Here is a 20,206-nt window from a genome sequence, read left to right as displayed (position 1 = left end):
CCAAATGGTACTCATATAGAAAACCATATCCATACCATGTATATTAAGACACAGTGGGCTCCATTTTCTTTTTAGTTAATGATGTTAGACTGGTTCTTCCTCAATAATCTTGTGAATTACACATTATAAATTGTTTCCACTGTTCTGAGAATTGACTGACCATAAGATGTTTTGTGGCACGTTAAATGTCTGGCCATAAACCTATAACTTATACATTTCCCTGATCATAAAAACAACTGCAAAATTCCACTTTTTTTTTTTGTTGGAGCTGAGTACCGAACCCAGGACCTTGCATTTGCTAGGCAAGCACTCTACCGCTAAGCTAAATCCCCAACCCCAAAAATTCCACTTTTAATCACTTGCTTGCTTGGTATAAAGAGACTACTCTGCCTTTAATCTAGGCCATTTTCATTCTCCTACAATGGGAGACTGAAAATATGGCCTGGCCATTATTAAATTTTTATTTTGCAGTATCTCAGTGTTAGTTCCTGGTTTTTGACACCATAACATGGGTATTTTAAAACATACAAATAAATTCAAGATGTATAAATATGTAAATATATTTTTGTATTAATAAGTATATTAGGTTCCACTTTAATATTTTTATAGATTTAGTTATTTTATGTGTATGAGTGTTTTGCCTGTATGTATGTATGTGCCCTCAGAAGTAGAAAAGGGCATCAGATCCTCTAGAACTGAAACTACCAATGGCTGTGAGCCACATATGGGTGCTGGGAATCAAACTTGGGTCTTTTGAAAGAACAAATGCTCCTAACCACTGACCATTTCCCCTCACTAATAAATACAGAATGGGATTTTGAAAAATACTAGTGAATTTGGAATGCCATATAGTACAACATACAATAATTACAAGAAACCATTTGTCTTGGTTACTTCTCTATTGCTGAAAAGAGACTCCATGACCAAGGCATTGTTGGAGTGGGTAAGAGCCAAGCAAGGAAGAGGGCTAGAATATTCCAGATCATGGCTGAGACCCATGTTTCTTTAGTATAACACAGATTCAGATGGCTAGATAGATATTTATACATATGTGTATAAAGTTAGTAACATACAAATCTCTGACAGAGCTTAGAAGCAACAACAGCTCCAAAAGCAACAAGCACACTAATCATGTATGATTCCACTTTCTAATAAAAGCAATAAGACTCCTTGGAGAAATGTATCACCCCAGGTTACAATGGGGGATTTACATGAGTCTTGGTGCCCAAGAAGTGATGGAGTGCTCAAAATAAATACATTGAGAGGTATCAAGAGCACAGAGCCAAATGCAAGAGTTCCCAAACATTTCAGCAACAAAATCAGTCTTTGGCTAAACACTTATAAAAATTATTGAACTGAAGAGTAAATGGAGAATAGACAAATTTCCAACATAAACTAAAAAAAAAATGTATGTAGGTAACACTCCCACCCTCAATGACATAAAGCAAAACCACCATAGTGTAATCTATATAGTGACACCCTACCTGCAACACACCATCCACTAGGTGTGAACAGCTGCATGGTGACATCCTTTCTGCAATGCACCATCCCCTGAGTGTGAATTGCTGCATGGTGACTTCCTACCTGCAATACACCATCCCCTAGGTGTGAATTGCTGCATGGTGACTTCCTACCTGCAACACACCTCCCCTACATGTGAACAGCTGCATGGTGACTTCTTTATGATACTCCATCCCTTAACTCCTGCTTAGTGACTCCGTTTCCAAGGAGAGGAAAGACTAACTTCAGAGTGGAGACACTCACTCTCTCAGTCAAATGATGAAGTCTGTACTTTGTGGTTGTCCTCTCAAACTTTCAGAAATCTGTCTAGCCACAAGAAAAACACCAGAAAATCCCAAACTGGAAGATCCTAAAAATTCCTGAATGTCAACGTAATGAAAAATAAGGAAAGTCTAAGAAATGGTCACTGTCTAGAGGAAACTACAGAGACATGATGACCAAATCTGGCCTGGAATAGGATCTTCATGAGAAAATTAAAGTGTTGTAAGTCAGTATGGACTTTAGCTCCTACTATCACAGTGTGACAGGCAGCCAGTTGCTCTGAATAGAGAAACATAGTGGGCTATCTTCCTGACTTTCCTGCAAACTTAAAACTGTTATAAAAACAAATTGTATTTTTAAGAAAATGTATCCTGATGTGATTATTATATACCTGCACCAGACTGTCCACCCTAAGTACGTAAAACTGATGACAAAGACAAAACACAAGGAACGCAAAAAGACTAGCCCTAGAACTGCTAATGGTACCCCAAAAGAACCCCTCCATCTGGAGGGATGCCTTAGTGGATAAAGTGCTGGCTATGCAAGGATGAGGATGAAAGTTGAGGTATCCAGAACCCACATAAATGCCAGGTGGGAGTGGTGGCCACCTGTAAGCCCAGCACATGGGAGACAAAGATTCCCCAGAGCAAGCTGGCTAGTCAAACTAGCCCAAGTCGCTCCAGATTCAGCAAGAAACCTTGTGTCTTAGTTATTGTTTCTATTGCTGTGATAACACACCATGATCAAAGACAACTTTTGGAGGAAAGGGTTTATGTTAGCTTACAGTTCCATATTACAGTCCATCACTGAGAGAAGTCAGGAGAGGAGTCTAGAGGCAGGAGCTGAAGCAGAGGCCATGGAGGGATGCTGCTTACCCACTTGCCCCCTCATGGCTTGCTCAGTCTGCTTTCTTAGAGCACTAAGGACCATCAGCCCAGAGGTAGCACTGCCCACAGTAAGCTGGGCCCTCCCACATCAATCAGCAACCAAGAAAATATACCATAAGCTTGTATGTGGGCTGATCTGGTGGAGGCATTTTCTCAGTTAAGATTCTATCTTCCAAAATGACTATAGTTTGTGTCAAATCCACATGAACCTGCCAGGACACCATGCCTTGATACATAAGGTGGTCAAGGAAGATGACAGAGGTCAACCTTGGGCCTCTACATGCACCTGCACACACTTGCACACCCTACCACCACCTCCATCACACATACATGTGCAGAAAATAATTTCTCCAGGGAATGAATGTAATCTCTAGTTACAAAATAAAAGCAACTAATTGATTTTTAAGCTGTTTTTGAGTGATTTTTTTAATCTCTACCACCCACAGACACAAGCTGTTTACATTTATATTATGTGTATGTATGTCCCTTTAGTTTATGTCCTTAAAATGCATCATCCCTTAAGAGTGAACTGCTTTCCCAGCTGCTGCAACTCCACACCCAGGAGTATATGAGCAGCATAAATTGAACTGAGTGAATTTAAAAAAAAAAAAAAAACAATATAAAGTTGGTAGGGAATGGGAAGGTGGGGATGGATCTTGGAGAAGTTAGGAGACGGAATAGGGAATTAATATGATCAAAATATAAGGAATGCTCAAAGAATTAATAAAACTAGTATATTAAAAGAGTAAATTGCAGCCAGGCAATGGTGGCGCACGCCTGTAATCCCAGCACTCAGGAGGCAAAGTCAGGTGGATCTCTGTGAGTTTGAGGCCAGCCTGGTCTACAGAGCTAGCCCAGGACAGGCTCCAAAGCTACAGAGAAACCCTGTCTCAAAACAAAACAAAATAAAACAAAAGAGTAAACTGCTATGCAGTGATATCTTTCCTATAAATCCCATGTGAAAATTTTGATTTAGTATATCTGTTGCAGCATCCATGCCTGCCACATAGTAAGTGATCAATAAATATCTGCTAAATTAATGAGCAAATAAAATAAATATTTTAGGTAGGTTATACACTGATGTTGCAGAATCTGAGTAGGAGAGAAACAGGGCCAGAGAAACCCAGCTTTGAGTTGAAATATGACTGTGGTTTAACTGTACTGACTACAGACTCTCTGAGGAAACTTAAAAGATGGTGCTTTCCAAGAGTCTAACTACCCTGACTGACATTCATGACACCATGGCTTCCAGCCAGCCAGCCAGCAAGGGTTCTAGCTTTGCCTCACCCCCTAACTAATGTGCACAGTTTCTGACCAAGTTCTGTCCCTTCTCTATGTCCCTTCTTCACTGGGCCCTATGAGCTTCACAGTTAGAAAAGTCTGTGACACAGCAAGAGGCCCCAGGGCTTCCCAGTGCCTCTCCTGTTTGCACACTGGCTCTGGTCCTCAGCTCAATTTTAGATTTGAACATTAAGGCCACTTACCCATGCTCTGTTTTCTGAGTTGTTTACTCATTTACAGTACTTTGATTTCTGCAATTTGGCTTATGAAGAAGTTTGCTCAATAGGAATCTCAAAATGCATTTGATCGTACCACTTCTGAGAATTAAAAACAGATGTGATGTAAGTAATCATGTTGAGCATTTCAGAACCAAATAAAAACCACAAATGGGCAAAGTTAAGAGCCAATGTGGTCTCAATCTTATAAAAAGGCTGTGGAGAATTGTTGGAAATGGCTTCTAAGGGCAGTAATTCTCACTTGGTCGTACTTTCTGCATTCAATATAGCATTTCATCTTTTTACAGTGATGCAGCTTTGTTTTTAAAGCTATTTCTGACAAATTTGATCAATGCAGATTTTCAAGCTGCATACTGAACCTTAAAATACTCTTTCCCTACTTTTCTATGTTGTAGCATTCGTTTCACTCTTAAAACCCCTCAAATAGGTCAGGTGGTGGTGGTGGCGGCGGTGGCATACGCCTTTAATTCTAGCAGTCAAGAGGCAGAGGCAGGTATCTCTCTGAGTTCAAGGCCAGCCTGGTCTATGGAGTGAGTTCCAGGGCAGCCATGGATACACAGAGGAAACCTTGTCTCAAATAAAATAACAAACAAACAAAACAAAACAAAACAAAAAAACTGAATAAGAAGCCTGTCCTCTATCAAAGAACTCCAACTCCAAACTCCAAATACAGGTCTTTGCAGTGAGGTACAGCTACTATTTGGACACGTATTCCTTAGCTTTGAAAAGAGGAAAGTCTCTTTTAAAAATGTTTTCAAGAACTGGAGAAATGCTGGTAAAGTGTTTGCCATGTGAGCATGAGGACCTGAGTCTGAGCCCAGACTCACATTTAAAAAGCCTTCCATTGACAGGCATGATAGCATGTTGTCTCCAAGAGGATGAGTGTTTGGGAACACTACAGGAATCACAGAGTGGGTGTTAGGTCCCAAAGAAACTCAAGACAAATGGCCAAGGAGCCTATTAACATATCAGAATGGACCCTGACTACCAGGCTCTCCCTGTACCAGATACCTGTTACAGAGTCCTGGCTCCTCTCAGCCCTTCTTACCCCTACTCTAAACCTCTCCAGCCTCTGAGCTTCCCTTCTCTTTCCCCAGCTTCTCTTTTATATAACCCAGCCACTTCGACCGTGTGCTCTGTCTTGGCCTCTTGGCCTCCTTCCAGGTTCTCTTGGCCCTCTGCTCTTAGCTCCTGATCCCCTCACTTGCTCCCCTTGCTCTTCTCTTCCTCTCTTGCTCTCTCTACCCTCCATGTCCTTGCATGGCCTGGTCTGTTCTGCTGGTCATATTTAGTCTGGACTCTTCCAGATGCCTCTGGGTGTTCTCTCCTTGTATCTACAATAATCCTTCTCTACTATACCTAGAAGCGGCCATGTCCTCTTTTTCATTCAGTGGGTGACATTCACAGCAATCCTGTGTTGCCATTACACATGGGGTGATGTGGGACCAGCTAGAAGGTGGGCAGACTTAAGCCTGGACAGGCACAAGCTTACAAGCAGCTTTTCTAGATATGAGGCACATTCAGATCCCCAAATGATGGCTCCTGATCAACACTCTGGAGTTCCTCCAGAAGTCACTACTGTTGACAGCTCAATATTGGCAGATCTGACTCAGGGAGAAAGGCCCCTTGGCATGGCCATCGGCATCTCTCCTGCTGTGAGGTACAGCACTCACTTCTTCAAGGAATGGCAGTCCACCCTGACCAGCAGAGCAGAGGGATTTGCTGAGAATGCATGGCAGCCAGTCATCCGAACTAAATGCTAAGGCCAGAGATTAGCTCATGACTTGGCAGGACTGGGCCCTCTAACGGGGCTGGAACACACCAGCTGTTACCACAGCTGATCTGGCTGGTGCCCTCCTCAGAAAAGCCTGACAAATCTTGAATTGTCCGTGTGTGTGTGTGTGTGTGTGTGTGTAACAGTTGGACTTTGTCCCAGCTGAGAGTTTGTGACAAATGTCTTAATTTTACTAAACTAACTCTTATTCTATCAACTTGATGGCAATCTGTTGCATCAGGAAGAGTTGGCATGCACTAAGGGGATAGAAATCTAGTGAGACTCAGCAAGGCAGGATGGCCTTCACCTTGCAACACTTCTTTGCTGAGGAAGGGACTGGAAACATTGCCTCGTTTTTAGTACATTATGAAGCCTGACACCTATTTGTCAAGAGAAAAGGTCAGAAAATGAACAGCTCCATTTCCACCTCTATCATCTTTAACTTCTTTCCTCTCGTTTGTAACCCAGTCACCACAGAGATGGCGGTGGGCAGGTGGGCAACTTCCATCTCGGAGCTGTTGACAACCGCAGACTTTCTAATCATTGCAGATGAACCAGCCATCCAGCTTTTGTTCTTGAGACCAGTTCCTTTCATGATTGTCATATAGGCTCCCTGTGATCCAGTCACATCCCTGTAAGGCGTTCACTGAGCCAGGTTAAAACAAGAGAAAAGATGGAGCCTCAAGGCTACAGGGCTAGTGCAGTGCACAGCCAGTTATGACCAAAACAAAGCAAACACTGCTTGGGTTTTGGTGGGGTCCAGATAGTCTGCAGTTCCTTTCTCAGGCACAAACCCTGACCCAGAAGTGGCCCTGTGACTATGGAAAATTGCAGATAAAGCCTAGGAAGAATGTCCTCCAGCACAAAACATGGCCACAAGGCAGGGAGGAAAACTCGGATAAAGGGGGAAAAGATAGTTTGCTCAAGGGCCGCTTGCAGTGCTCTCTAGCAGCTAGCTACACCATATATGGGAAACATAAACAGTGCTCATTCTTAAAGTGAACCCAGAGTCTTGTGCCTCTGTTTGCCATTACCCTCCTTCCCAGGTCTCTGTGATGCCCACAGTTGTTCTGGCCATAGCAGTGTGTCCTCTTCAATCTGATTAGCCTCCGCACCACTCCCAGGCTCCTATAAGGCACTCTGCAATGCTGTCAGTGTGCTCTCACCCAGAGTCAAACTCTACTGGCCTGGGAACTCTGCAGCCTCACAGTGAGCATGGTTAACATGATGTAAGACTTGAAGGCAGGCCTGGCTGTTTGCCTTTCCAGCCTCTTTCATCCATTTTATTGAGTTTTGTCCTTTCCAGTTCACACTCTGGCTGTGGTGAGTTGCTTGTAATTTTAGAGATGTGTTAAGTGGCCTCTTGTATTCACAGCTTCCGCTCTACCTCTGCCTGGGATCCTTCTCACTTAACACCCTATGTAGAAGTCACCTCCCTGCATTCTACACAAGCTGGCCCCTTTCTTCCCTAAATTACCCCTCACATCATAATACTTCTAACCTTCTCATGTATGTACACTATGCATATATGTGAAATACAGAAGGAACCCAATAAAGTACCCCACACTACACCAGTACTTCCTCTGCCTTCCTTCACAGAGGACCCATTAGGGGCAGAGAACACATGATACTCAGCTCTCTAAGGCTGCTGTCTAACACATCTGGCATACTGTACACTATGAGCATGGGCTACTCTTGTAGAGGATCTTACATTACTTTTAGTAACCAAATGAAAGTTATGGGCCTTGCAGACAACTTTGTCAATTATCCTGCCAAGTCCAACTTGTAGTGATTTGGAGCCAATGTGAATGCAGAATGCTTGGCCTTGACCTCACATGTACTGTGTCCCTCCCTGAGTCCTAAAGTCCATGAAGTGCAGAGAATGCTGTTACCTAGGGGAATATGAAGATTAAGTGATGCACATAAAACCTGAACAAAGACTCAGTACCAATGCTAATAAAGAACTGCACAAAGCAAATGAAAGAAAGCTCTGGAGGCCCACAGGGGTTTCCTACTAAGATCTGAGCTTGCTTTACCTAGCAGGGCTGCATAAGGGGATGACTTGACCATGTGCATGGTTATCAGGTGTTTAGAAGGGCAGTATGTTTTGATCTATCAAGGGGAAGGTCTTTTGCCCCACCCCTTGACATTGTTATAAAAAGCCCTTTTGAAGAAACAGAAGGGACCAGTGGATATTGATCCAGGTCTTCTCAAAGCAATCCTGTGTTTTTGTCTGTCTCAATCTCTGCTATCATTCTATGTACAAGTTTCTCATCCCTCTCTCCTCAAGAGTACCCTGGGTAAAAGTGGGAGTTGGCCTCCACAGGTGGTGCCTGGACTAGGGACTTGGGGAAAGGAGAGTAGGAGGCATTGCAGAAGCAGTGGGACATGTCCAGTTATGAATATGAAAAAGTAAAGGTGATGGTATTCTATTTGGGGGTAAAGCTGTATACAGAGAAAGCAGAGCAGCTGAAAGAAAAGGCAAAACAAGTAGTAGAAGTCACGCTGCAGCAAGTCTCTCTCTAGGTTTCTCTCTCTCTTAATTTCTGTGTATTAAAATTAGGAAAAATATAGGGCTTAGGTATAGGCATATGGTGTAGGGAAAAAACTTAGGGTAATGTAGAAAATCAACAAGTTCAGAGGAGCTGTGTCCTTGGTTTTCCAACTGTGGAACTCTGGATGCAAACTCCTGGGAGAGAATCAAAGTCAAAATGCAAAAATACTATGAGGGAAACAGGATGGAAAAGATTCCTGTGGAGGCTTTTCACCTGTGGACAGCTTAGATCTGAGTCCTGAGCAGCAGAGAGAGAATTTTCTTGAGGTAGACAAGAGTGAGACAAAACCCTCTGCTCCAGTGCCACTGGATAAAAATGCTTGTTGGTAACATCATACCATCAGGGTCAGTTTCCAATGAAGCTGAGTTTAGGGAACGGGAGTCTTGGGGAAAACTTAGTAAGTTCTCTTACTCAAAAAATTGGAAGCCTTTTGGGTCTCTTTTCCTTCTGTAGAGGCAGAATTAGACTCACCTGGAGGAAACATCTATCAGAATGGGAGAATCACCTGTAATTGCCCTAGCACAAAAATCCCCTGGAGCATTACAAGCCCTAAATATTAGAGCTGTGTCTCCTCTTCAAGCCAGCATTCAGAAAGCAATTAGTGGAGGGCCAGGAAGTAGGCACCTCTGAGTCTGAGTGTGTTCTGGGGATACCAAAGTCCCTGCAGTCACCAGGAAGCATCCCCAAGGGCAGAGCCATGGCAGAGTGACCTGGGGGAAAGCTGCTGGCTGACAAGACACCAGGGAGATGAGCCCTGGCATGGAGAGGGTAGAGGAGGCTTTGAAATCCTCCCTGCAATGAAAACAGCAGGGTCTAAGTCCCTAGCAGTAGCTGCAATGGCAGCACAGGGAAAAGCTGAGGCTGTGTTTGGCCATACAAACAAGGCAGAAATGGATGCAAGCCCCTAACACCAGAACAGAAAGGGGCTAGCAGAGAGCCTGAGCAGCAATAGCAGTGTCAGGGACTCTGCATCTGGGAGGAGGAGACAAGCAAGGACAAAGGAGATCTATGTTGGGGGGGGGATCTCTCTGAAAAAGCTCTTGTTTCATTTTTTAAAAAATATTTTTATTTTTTATTGACCTGGTGAGGTGGGGAAGAGGGGCAGGAGTGAAGCCCCAAGGGATTTTTGTTTCTGGCACCAAGTGCTGGTCTGTATATGTGTGCAGGCAGCTGTGACCCACTGTGGGAACAATGTCAGATGGAGAGTTTGATTAGAGAGGTACACCCTCAAACAGTAATGCAGATGTCCTAATGCGAGCTCAGGAAAGATAAAGCCTCCCATAGCAAAGAGCAAGAGCTTGATCTTGATTTTCAGCCCAAATACAGACCATGTAAACAGAACCAGGAGTGCAGCAGCAGCAATTGGCCATGGCTGGTTTTTTTCCCTGACTCAGAAGGGCTGCTTGAGAACAGTAGCTCATAGCAGAGGGGTGATGTTCAGCCATGCAGCATGAGGTAGGAGAAAGCCCTCAGGGACTCAGAATGCCAGGGTCTCTAGGCAGGCAGGCCCAGAGAAGGGAGGCATAGAAAGATTGGGACAGTAAAAAAGCTGAATGAAGCCAGAATCCAAAGTCACAGTTTCTGTTTGCTGGCTGAGTAGAAAGCTTAGAAGTCTTACCTCCTGAGGCCTGGAAAGAGATGAACAAAGCTTGCCTGTTAAGAGGCAATTAAAATGCTAATGCCATCTGTCAAGAAGCATTGAGACCCTTTAGAAAGCAAGGGAAAATGGTCAGTACATTGGGAAGTTGCTTTGGGTATGGAAAAAGCTTAAGGGTGAATAAATAACTTGAGTTGTCCCTGAGATACAAGAGACAGAACCATTGGGTTAATAGAAATCTATCAAAGACAAGGCATCATTGAAAGAGCTCATGGCAGTCTTAAGATGCAGTTTCAAAACATGAAAAAGGGGAAATTAATTGTACCCTCATTCATCAAATGAAGCTTGATGGCTGCCTGAACATTTGGTAGGATGTGTAGAATAGAGGAATGTCAGCACTGATACCATAGCTGCTGACATTCCTCCAGAAAAACTGAAATGAAATAGAGCCCAGAGCCACACTGTTCTAGTGCCAAATTAACACATGGCTCCTTTAAGAGGTTTCCCAAGTCTTACCAGTGGAGCAGAAAAGGGGCTTGGTTACTATGGCAACCATCCTTGCCCTGGAAGTTTCCAGGAAGGACTGCCAAAAAGTGCTGCAATAGCTAGGAGTGAAGTTTCAGTAGTGCTTTGTTTGAATTGTGGCACTCAGGGGAGCTTCAATGAGTAAAGGGACAGCCCCCTGGCTAGTGACCATCTGTCACTGTGTGCCCTTCTGCCAGTTCCAGAATGGCTGGAATGGCCCAGCAGGAAAGGTGGCTTTGGGGGAGTGGCATTGTCCTCAGTGTTACAGCACCCTAGTAACAGCACTCACCCATTCCCAGGGTCAAGGGAGCTGGATACAATTACTCTAGGGCCATTAACGAATTAGGCTCCGGTTTCAAACTGTCAGTTGAAAAACTGACTCTGAACTCCGATCTTCAAAAATGAAGCAGTTTTGAGTTCATCTGCAATTTTAACTGTGGTGACTCATGATTCATGTACTCTCTGTCTTGTTGGAAGAAAATGTAAATAGTTCAGTTAAGAAGGTTTTTAGATGTTTGCTTAAGTTTGCAAAGTAGTCCTATAGAGTTTGCTTTTGAATGTAAGTTTGTAAGAAGTGTAAATATTCATCCCAGTTGTAAATATGTATAGTAATGTTCATACTAAAATTATGTTGATATTGGTGAAGCTAAGGGAATCTTCAAGTTTGATGCAGTTTATTTGATGTGTTTTCATTAAGAGTTTATTGATTTAAAAAAGTGCTTGGAGGCCAGGCAGTGGTGGCGCACGCCTGTAATCCCAGCACTTGGGAGGCAGGGGCAGGTGGATTTCTGTGAGTTCAAGGCCAGCCTGGTCTACAGAGCTAGTCCAGGACAGGCTCCAAAGCTACAGAGAAACCCTGTCTCAAAAAAAAAAAAAAAAAAAAAAAAAAAAAAAAAAAAAAAAAAAAAAAGGTGCTTGGAACAGCTAAGGCTGTTATAGACATCTTTAAAAAGATTCAAAAAAGAACATTCCATCTTTATCATCCTCCACTCCTTTACTGGGGGGTGTGACAGCCTAGGGATCATTGTGATTGTTCCAACTGCTTGCAAGCTCTTAGTAGGGACCTGAGTCAGGTCTGAATTAAGCTCTGTACCCCTTCCTGCCAGAGGCTGGTAGTCAGAGATGGGCAATGCTCTTCTTGCTAGCTTCCAACCTAAGACAGAGAGAGAGTACACTTGGTGGAAAGTGTATCTCCATGATGGGTAAAGTTTGTCAAGCAGAAGAAGATGACCTAAAGCAGACACAGTATCTGGGGATCTGAGGAGCTTTATTATATTAAGCTTTATTATATTAATCTTTATAATATTAAGAGGGGAGAGCTGTGGAGGTCCAAAGAACTTTCCTAGTGAGATCTGAGCTTGCTTTATCCAGCAGGGCTGCATAAGGGGATGACTTGATCACATGCAATGGTTACTAGGTGTTTGGAAGGATCTGCACTTGGCTGTGCTGTATTCTTTGATCTAGCAAGGGGGAGGTCTTTTGCCATGCCACTTGGCGGTGTTATTAAAAGCCCTTTTGAAGAAACAGAAGGACCAGTAGATATTGGTCCAGGTCCTCCTGAAGCTATCCTGTGTTTCTGTCTGTCTCAATCTCTGCTATCTTTCTATGTACAAGTTTCTCATCCCTCTTTCCTCAAGAGTACCCTGGGTAAAAGTAGGAGCTGGCCTCCCACAGAAAACTCCTTACAAGAAAGCATTACTCACAGAAGCCAGCAGCCGTCCATCTTCCTTCATAGCAAGGTACCGGTTTGCACACACTCCCTTGATAGACACAACCCCTCTCTCTTCTGCTTGGAGTTGTAGTTTGACTGTAAACAACAGAGACAAATTATCTTTATGACACCAGAGAGGAAAGAGGCAGCCCCACAAGACAGAGAATACACACAAACACACACACACTCACATACATCATACCACACACCACACATACACACCACACACACACCATATCACACAATACACACAACATACATACACAAACACATCACACACACCACACAAACACACACCACAGCACACACACACACCATATACACAAACACATTACACTACACACACAATACATACATACACCACAAACACACTACATACACAGACATACACACTATACACACACCATAAAATGCACACCACTCACATCTCACACACAAACACACACATATACCACACATCACACATACAAACACTCATGCAAACACAATGCATACATCACACACACACACACCACATACATAACACACCACACACACAAACACACACACCACACCACAACACACATTACACACACACACACACACACACACACACCCTGCCTACCAAGGTGCTGATTCAGTGTGCAGATCAACAAGGTATAGAAGGAGCTAGGTGGATATCACTTGAACTTAGCTAGAAAGGAGGGGATGCAGAGCCTTTATGCCATGCCTGATCTGAACAGAGGACAGGGGATGGAAAAGATGTAGAACAATTACCCTTGCTGGCCTCATTTGGCCCTGTTCACCATTCATGTTTTTGAACAGTTACATATTCCACTCCTGGGCATATACCCAGAAGGCTTTACACCCTCCCACAGAGAGACTGGCACACCCATGCATAAACTGCAATTCTACCTACTACAGCAAGGAAACTGACCCAGCCCAGGTGTCCTCAACAGACAAATGGATATTATTCCTCTGTAAAGAAAGAATCATGAAAATTTCAGGAAAACAGGTAGAGTTTTAAAGTATAATATTAAGTAAGGTGGCCTAAACTCAGATGAGAACAAAACTCTCCTGTTCTCCCTCACATGCAGATCCTAGTCTATAATATTTAAGTGTATATGTACAAACAGGAGCAAGTGTAGGGATAGAGCGTACAAAGAAGAGTGAGAGGTATTAGGCAGAATGCAGGTAAAGGATGCATGGGACACCTAAGATAATAGAAGGCTAAGTTTTCTAGTTTCAGTTCTGTTATAGTTTTTTTTTCCTGTGGTAGATATGCAGCTGATAATGAACATGTAAGACTCTAAGCAAAGCTCCCTGGTTTCAGAATGGTCTTCCTAACCATAAAGAGTTCACGAGTTTGGAGTGGGAAAGCACTCGAATGCCTTTCTTAAACCAGCCAGGTGGTAGTTTTATTTATGAGTTAGAAAAAAGTTTTGGTGTTTTTGTTTTTAATAAAATAAATGTATTTTAAGGCTACATGGGAATGAGGACATTTGTAAGTTGTCTGTGCAACTGTTTAAACATTCTTAAAGTCATGTTTGGCCAATTTTTCACAAATAAAGAACAATCCAGTCCACAGCTGTTCCTGGAGCTGTCTTCCTGGCTTCCTCATGTCTTCTTTCTACCTTACCTTTCCATTTTCCAGTGCATTATCTTTCCTTTTGAGGGACTTTCTGTTTAGCTATTCTTATTTCATAATTATCTTGTGGAAGTCCAACATGGTTACATACAATTCACTCATACAGTGTGACCTACCACACTACATTAAGTAGACTTCAGGAAAACAAAACCACATATTTCCTGAATATCATAATGTGATGTGGACAAAAATTTATCTAATTAATTAAGAGTAAAATGAAGTTAAACATTTCTATTTTGCTGTTTTAAGGGAGTATTTACCTGCTAGGATAACTTTCCCCAAAGTGTATTTTGGATAACAAATGTTACCTAAAGACAAGCACTGAATGTTGTCATTCTGGCCCACTCCTCAGGGACCTGCTCTGTATCTTGACATAAAGCCCCTTTATAGTGATATTTTATTTGTATTGAAATGTGATTTTATTTGTATGTCAATAAAGTTGCCTTGAGGTCAGAGCAAGCCAGAGCAGAAGCCGAGCAGTAGTGGGGCACGCCCTTAATCCCAGCCCTTGGGAGGCAGAGCTAGGCGGTGTGTTTCTTATTTAACAAGCAGGATACATCTACACCCCTTTAAAAGGACAAAACTTGGAGCTGGAGAGATGGCTCAGCGGTTAAGAGCACTGACTGCTCTTCCTGAGGTCCTGAGTTCAATTCCCAGCAACCACATGGTGGCTCACAATCATCTGTAATGAGATCTGGTGCCCTCTTCTGGACTGCAGGGACACATGCAGGCAGAATAATGTATACATAATAAATAAATTTAAAAAAAAAAAAAAAGGACAAAAAGCTCCTTCCCCTCCTTCATCCCCTCCCCCTCTCTCTTTTCCATGACACACACTCTCTCTCCCTCCCTCCTATTGTAATAAACTTTCCACATAGATGTGTGTCTGCACAGTATGAGTGACTTTCCACCACTCCACACCACAGCCTCCTTCACCCACCAGGCACCCTGGCCCAACCCACCAAGGCCTCCTGCACACTGTCTCATTACATTGAAGCCAAACAAATGTTGTGAATTCTTTTTGTTTTTGTTTGTCAAAACAGGATTTCTCTGTGTGTAGTCCTAGCTGTTTTGGAACTCTTTCTGTAGCTCAGGCTGGCCTTGAACTCACAGAAATCCACTTGCCTCTGCCTTCTAATTGCTGAGATTAAAGATGTGTCCACCACCACCCGGCAATTTTATGAATTCTTAACAAAACCCAAAGCATGACAAAATACTGACAGAAGCAAATTAAAGAAAATAAGGTTTATTTTAGCTCAGGGTTTCAGGTGTGCAGTCCATTGCAGCAGGGAAGCATGGTGGGCAGTTCAGTGGGAGTGGGACAATGTGACAGCACACTTTCCATCTTTTTTTTGGGGGGGGGGGGGTTGAGACAAAGCTCTATGTAGCTTTGTGCCTTTCCTGGAACTCACTTGGTAGACCAGGCTGGCCTCGAACTCACAGAGATCCACCTGGCTCTACCTCCCGAGTGCTGGGATTACAGGCGTGTGCCACCACCGCCCGGCACACCTTCCATCTTGGTAGATCAACAGGACCAGAAACAGGGCCAGGCCCAGCAGAGTCCCCAAACAGCACCCAGCTGGGGACAGAATAGTCAATATGCAACCCGTGAGGCCCATTTCAAACTCAGAATAATACCAAACTTTACTGCCAAACTTCTCACAACTTTGCCCAGTAAAACCTATGATGTAAGTCATTATAACCAGGTTGAGTACAGAGTGTTCAACAAATGTGTTTGGTCCCAGAAAAAAAGGAAGTCATTAAGTCCTCTAGTACAAATAGCCCATGGGTCCATCTGGGCAACAGGAATAGAAAAACCTGATGAAAGTTCAAAATTTGAGAAGCCAATGAAATATAATTGTAAAGTAAATTTAATTTCCCTACAGTTACAAGTAGTTAAGGAAACAACACAGAACAGCTTCTGAAAGACTCTAAAATAATTATTAAACTTGCTAGATATGACTACGTTGCAGTGATTATATCACACTGTTTTTCCTATCAGGAAATAATTATATACATAAAATGAGACCTAATATAAGAGATTAGTATTAAAATACTCTGGCAGTACAAGTGTCTGTATGGAGTAGGTAGGATAAGTAAAACGCAATGGATGTGTTTCAAATCTATGTGAAACATATTTCATGATTCTACTCTATCTTATGTATGTTTGAGAATTCACATTAAAAAATAAGAGTTCTGCTGGGCATGTCATTTCCAGCTCTCTTTGTGCAAGTCACCCCCGGCTCCAGAGACCATTGGCCTAGTAAAGGGCACAATTACCCAGGCCAAACTCTTCTACTGAATTTAAAAGATAATATAAAATGAAGAGAACATAATCAAAACACAGAATCTAAGCAAATAGTAGGAAATCTCACACTAACCATGGGAAAAACAAAGGAGCTAGATTTTAGTACTATTATGTGCCAATCACCAGGCCAGATCCAAGGTACTCCAGAATAGGTGACCTGTGAAGATGTAGGCCTCTCTAGCTTGTGTTGTGTGCAAGGCCATGGCAGGTTACACAACCTGTCACCAATCCTCCCCTCTGCTCCGGTCAACAAGCTCTCCCTCAGTTCCACCTCACCCTTCCTAAAGTGCATTTATAGTTCCAACAGTGACTGTGGAGTCAATGTGTGGATAGATCAGTGTTAGCCTCAGAGTCATCATTCATGGTCCTTTACAGACCTCTCAGGTGACACATGCCTGGATGCTGTCAGCCATTTACCCACTAAGCAGTGGACATTAATTGTAGAGGCTTAAAAATAAAACTGGAGCTGACTATGTCATAAAGGCACTCAAACTGAAATATATTAATTCCATGCACAGTTGAGCTATTCTCAGAAGCTGATGCACAGCCATGATCATCTCTTTTACCCTAAGGTGATATCTGCCTTTGTCCTTGATGATGAAATATGTTTCTTGGATGCAGCAGAAAGATAAACCTTGTTTCCTAATTCAGTCTGTGTCTTTTAATTAGGGAATTGAGACCATTAATATCAAGAGTTATCAATAAGCAGTGTTTCCTGATTCCTGTTATTTTGTTGTTACGGTACGGTGGAAAGATGCAGGTAAGTTGAAAGTGAGAATAGATGGGGAAAATGTGAACTCCTTAACACATGCTGGTATGGCAACACATGACAACCCAGACCAAAGCAAGAGGTCCAAGCAGAGGTAACCAGAAGAGTCCACAATGGCACAGGGTCAGGCAGGGAGTGTATGGCAGAAACAGAAACTGACTCAGAGAATAAATGCATCAATAATATGGCATTATCGATACACTTGGCCTTTTAGATAGGGTAGACATCACATAATATATCTTTATCCTGTTAGTACTGCAATCATTTGTTTCAACAGGATGTGTAAAAATACTAACCCCACCAGTATGGCATGCTGTACTTACTGATGTGCCCACTTGTACTTGCATGGTCCCAATACATGATTCTCCCCAAGAAGTTTTTTCTTAAAATCAACATGTTATTCAGTGACATTGAGGGCTGAGGAAATGCTGTCAGTAAAAGAGCTTAACCCAACATAAGGACTTGCACTTCAACTCCAGAACCCACATATAAAGCAAGGCATGGTGCTATGTCCTTTTAATCCTAGTCCTGGGGAGCAAGAGACAAGCGGACCCCTGGGCTTCATGGCCAGCCAGCCTGCTTTACCTAGTAATATCCAAGCCAGTGAGACTGTCTCCAAAAAAGATGAGAAAATGACTCATTGCAGAAAAGATAATTTGGCTCATAGAGTGAAAAGATTGAGTCGGTTGATGTCCCAGTGTGAATTTCTGTCACTGTCATAAAATAGAGACCAAAAACAACTTAGATGTGGTGGCTTGAATAAGAATGGGCCCCAGAGACTCATAGAATTGAATGCTTGGTCACTAGGGAATGGCACTACTAGGAGGTGTGGCCTTGTTGGAGGAAATGTGTCACTGGGGGTGGGCCTTGAGGTTTCAGAAGCTCAAGCCAGGCCCGGTGGTTCAGTTCTTTTCCTGCTGCCTGTGGATCAAGATGTAGGACTCTCAGTTACCTCTCCAGCACCATGTCTGCCTGTGTGCTGCCATGCTTCCCACATGATGATAATGGATTAAACTTCTGAAATTATGAGCCAGCCTCAATTAAATGCTTTCTTTTATGAGTTGCCACAGCCATGTCATCTCTTCACAGTAATAGAGCGTTGACTTAGACATTAGAGAAGGGAAGGGTTTACTTCAGCCTACAGCTTGTAACTTACTGTCTATCCTTGAGGGAAGCCAGAGCAGGAGCTTGAGGCAGGAACTGAAGCAGGGACTATAGGGAAACATTATGTACTAGCTTGCTCTCCCCGACTTGCTCAGCCTTCCCAGGGGTGGCACCACTCATGTCAGTTATTAATAAGAAAACGCCCCATAGACTTGCTCACAGACTAATCCAATGGAGATAATTCCTCACCTGAAATTCTCTCTCCCCAGATTGCTCTAGTTTATATTAAGTTGACAAAAACTGACCAGCACAGTTGGCTTTGTTGCTTTGGGTCTGTGGTGAGGCAGAATATCACAGCATAGGAGGCAGGATGGAGCAGAACTGCTCACCTTATGTCAGTGGAAAGCTAAGAGGCAATGAAAAGGGTGAGTGAGAAGACACATGTGACCAACCTCCTGTAACTGGGCCCCAATCTCCTAACAGTCCATTCGGCCATGGATTCATTCATTGGTGAAGTTACAGCCTTCAAGATCCAATCACCTTTCCTGGAGCCCACAAGCTGGTAACCAATTGTTTGATACATGAGCTGACATTGATGGGAAGTTGCAGGGAGGCTTATATCCAAGCTATGATGTGAATAAGAGATACGCACATTGTGTATCAGAAGATGCACCTAACCTAGGCTAAGAGGTCAGAGGTTTCCTGGGAACGGAAAACTGGATGGAAAAGGAAGTAACCATTGTAAAAGAAAAGAGACAACAAGAGAGCGTCTCATATAACATCCACAGCAGAAAGGACAAAGCTGGAAAGCCTGGCCCACTGATGGAGCATGAGGTGGTCAGGTATAGCTGCATGAGTAGATGTGTGCTGGGAACTATGTGTGCTCTGGATTCTATGTCAAGGAGATTGGTAATACAACATGAGATCAGAGAAAGAGAATTGGAAAGAAACAGCAAGGCTGGACAGTAGTCAACACATACAAGGACACAGGTACGTTCCATCTTGGGTAGCTGGGAGACAGCCAAGGGCTATGTTGACTAGAGAAGGCAGGAAGACATTCCCAATGGACACACTGAAATAAGAGCACCTACAGAAAATCCAAATGGAGAGGGAGAAGCAGGTACTGATCAAAGGGAATGAGAAGAATCCATGGTGCTTGTGTGTGGAAGGAACAGAGCAAGCTGAACCTATAGGAGAAAAGTTGTTCTGTTAATCTGGGGCAAGAGTTCAGTGCACACCACACCACATCACACCACACCACACACACACACACACACACACACACACTGCACACCACACATACATATACACACCACACACATACATACACATACAGTACACACCACACATACATATACAGTGCACACCACACACACACAGTGCACACTACACACACATATACACACCACACACACATACACATACACATACAGTACACACCACACACACACATACCACACACATACAGTACACACACACACATACAGTAAACACCACACACACACTACACACACACACACACATACAGTGCATACCACACACACACATACCACACACACAGTGCACACCACACACATATACACAACATACACATGTACACATATAGTGCATACCATACATATACCATACACACACCACATATACATATATATTACAAGTATACCATACACAATACTTCACATACTACACATACACACTATACATATACACACACACACACATACACACACACCATACATACATGTACCACAATTGTGACTATTTGCAGATGGGAGCATTTTCTACATTAAAAGCCAAGAGGCTCAATACAACACGATAGCCTGGCTTGGGTCCTGGAACAGAGGAGACGACACAGTGGGAAATGGTGAAATCCCAGTAAGACTGCCGTTTAGTTCACTCTATTGTAGCCGTATCTTTTAGTTTTGAAAATAGTTATCATTACATAAGAAATCAGTCTAGGGGAAGAGTTAGAGAAGGGCATAAAGCAAATGTGAAATCATGTGACTCCATAATCTAAAATTACTCCAAAGTGAAGCTTTACAAGATCAGG

General features: G+C 43.0%; 1 protein-coding gene across 1 annotated transcript in view; it reads right to left on the bottom strand.

The window, feature by feature from the left end:
* Fgf2 (fibroblast growth factor 2) overlaps positions 1-20,206 on the bottom strand; it is a 60,784-nt gene that overhangs the window by 4,521 nt on the left and 36,057 nt on the right. Inside the window, exon 2 of the mRNA XM_036191518.1 lies at positions 12,341-12,444. Coding sequence (XP_036047411.1) covers positions 12,341-12,444 — 104 coding nt within the window. The remainder of the gene's footprint in view (positions 1-12,340; positions 12,445-20,206) is intronic.

This window comes from Onychomys torridus, chromosome 6 (genome assembly GCF_903995425.1).
Source record: "Onychomys torridus chromosome 6, mOncTor1.1, whole genome shotgun sequence".
NCBI classification, from domain to species: Eukaryota; Metazoa; Chordata; class Mammalia; order Rodentia; family Cricetidae; genus Onychomys; species Onychomys torridus.
Note: the sequence above shows the minus strand (reverse complement) of the source record. Positions and strands in the feature narration are given on the sequence as shown.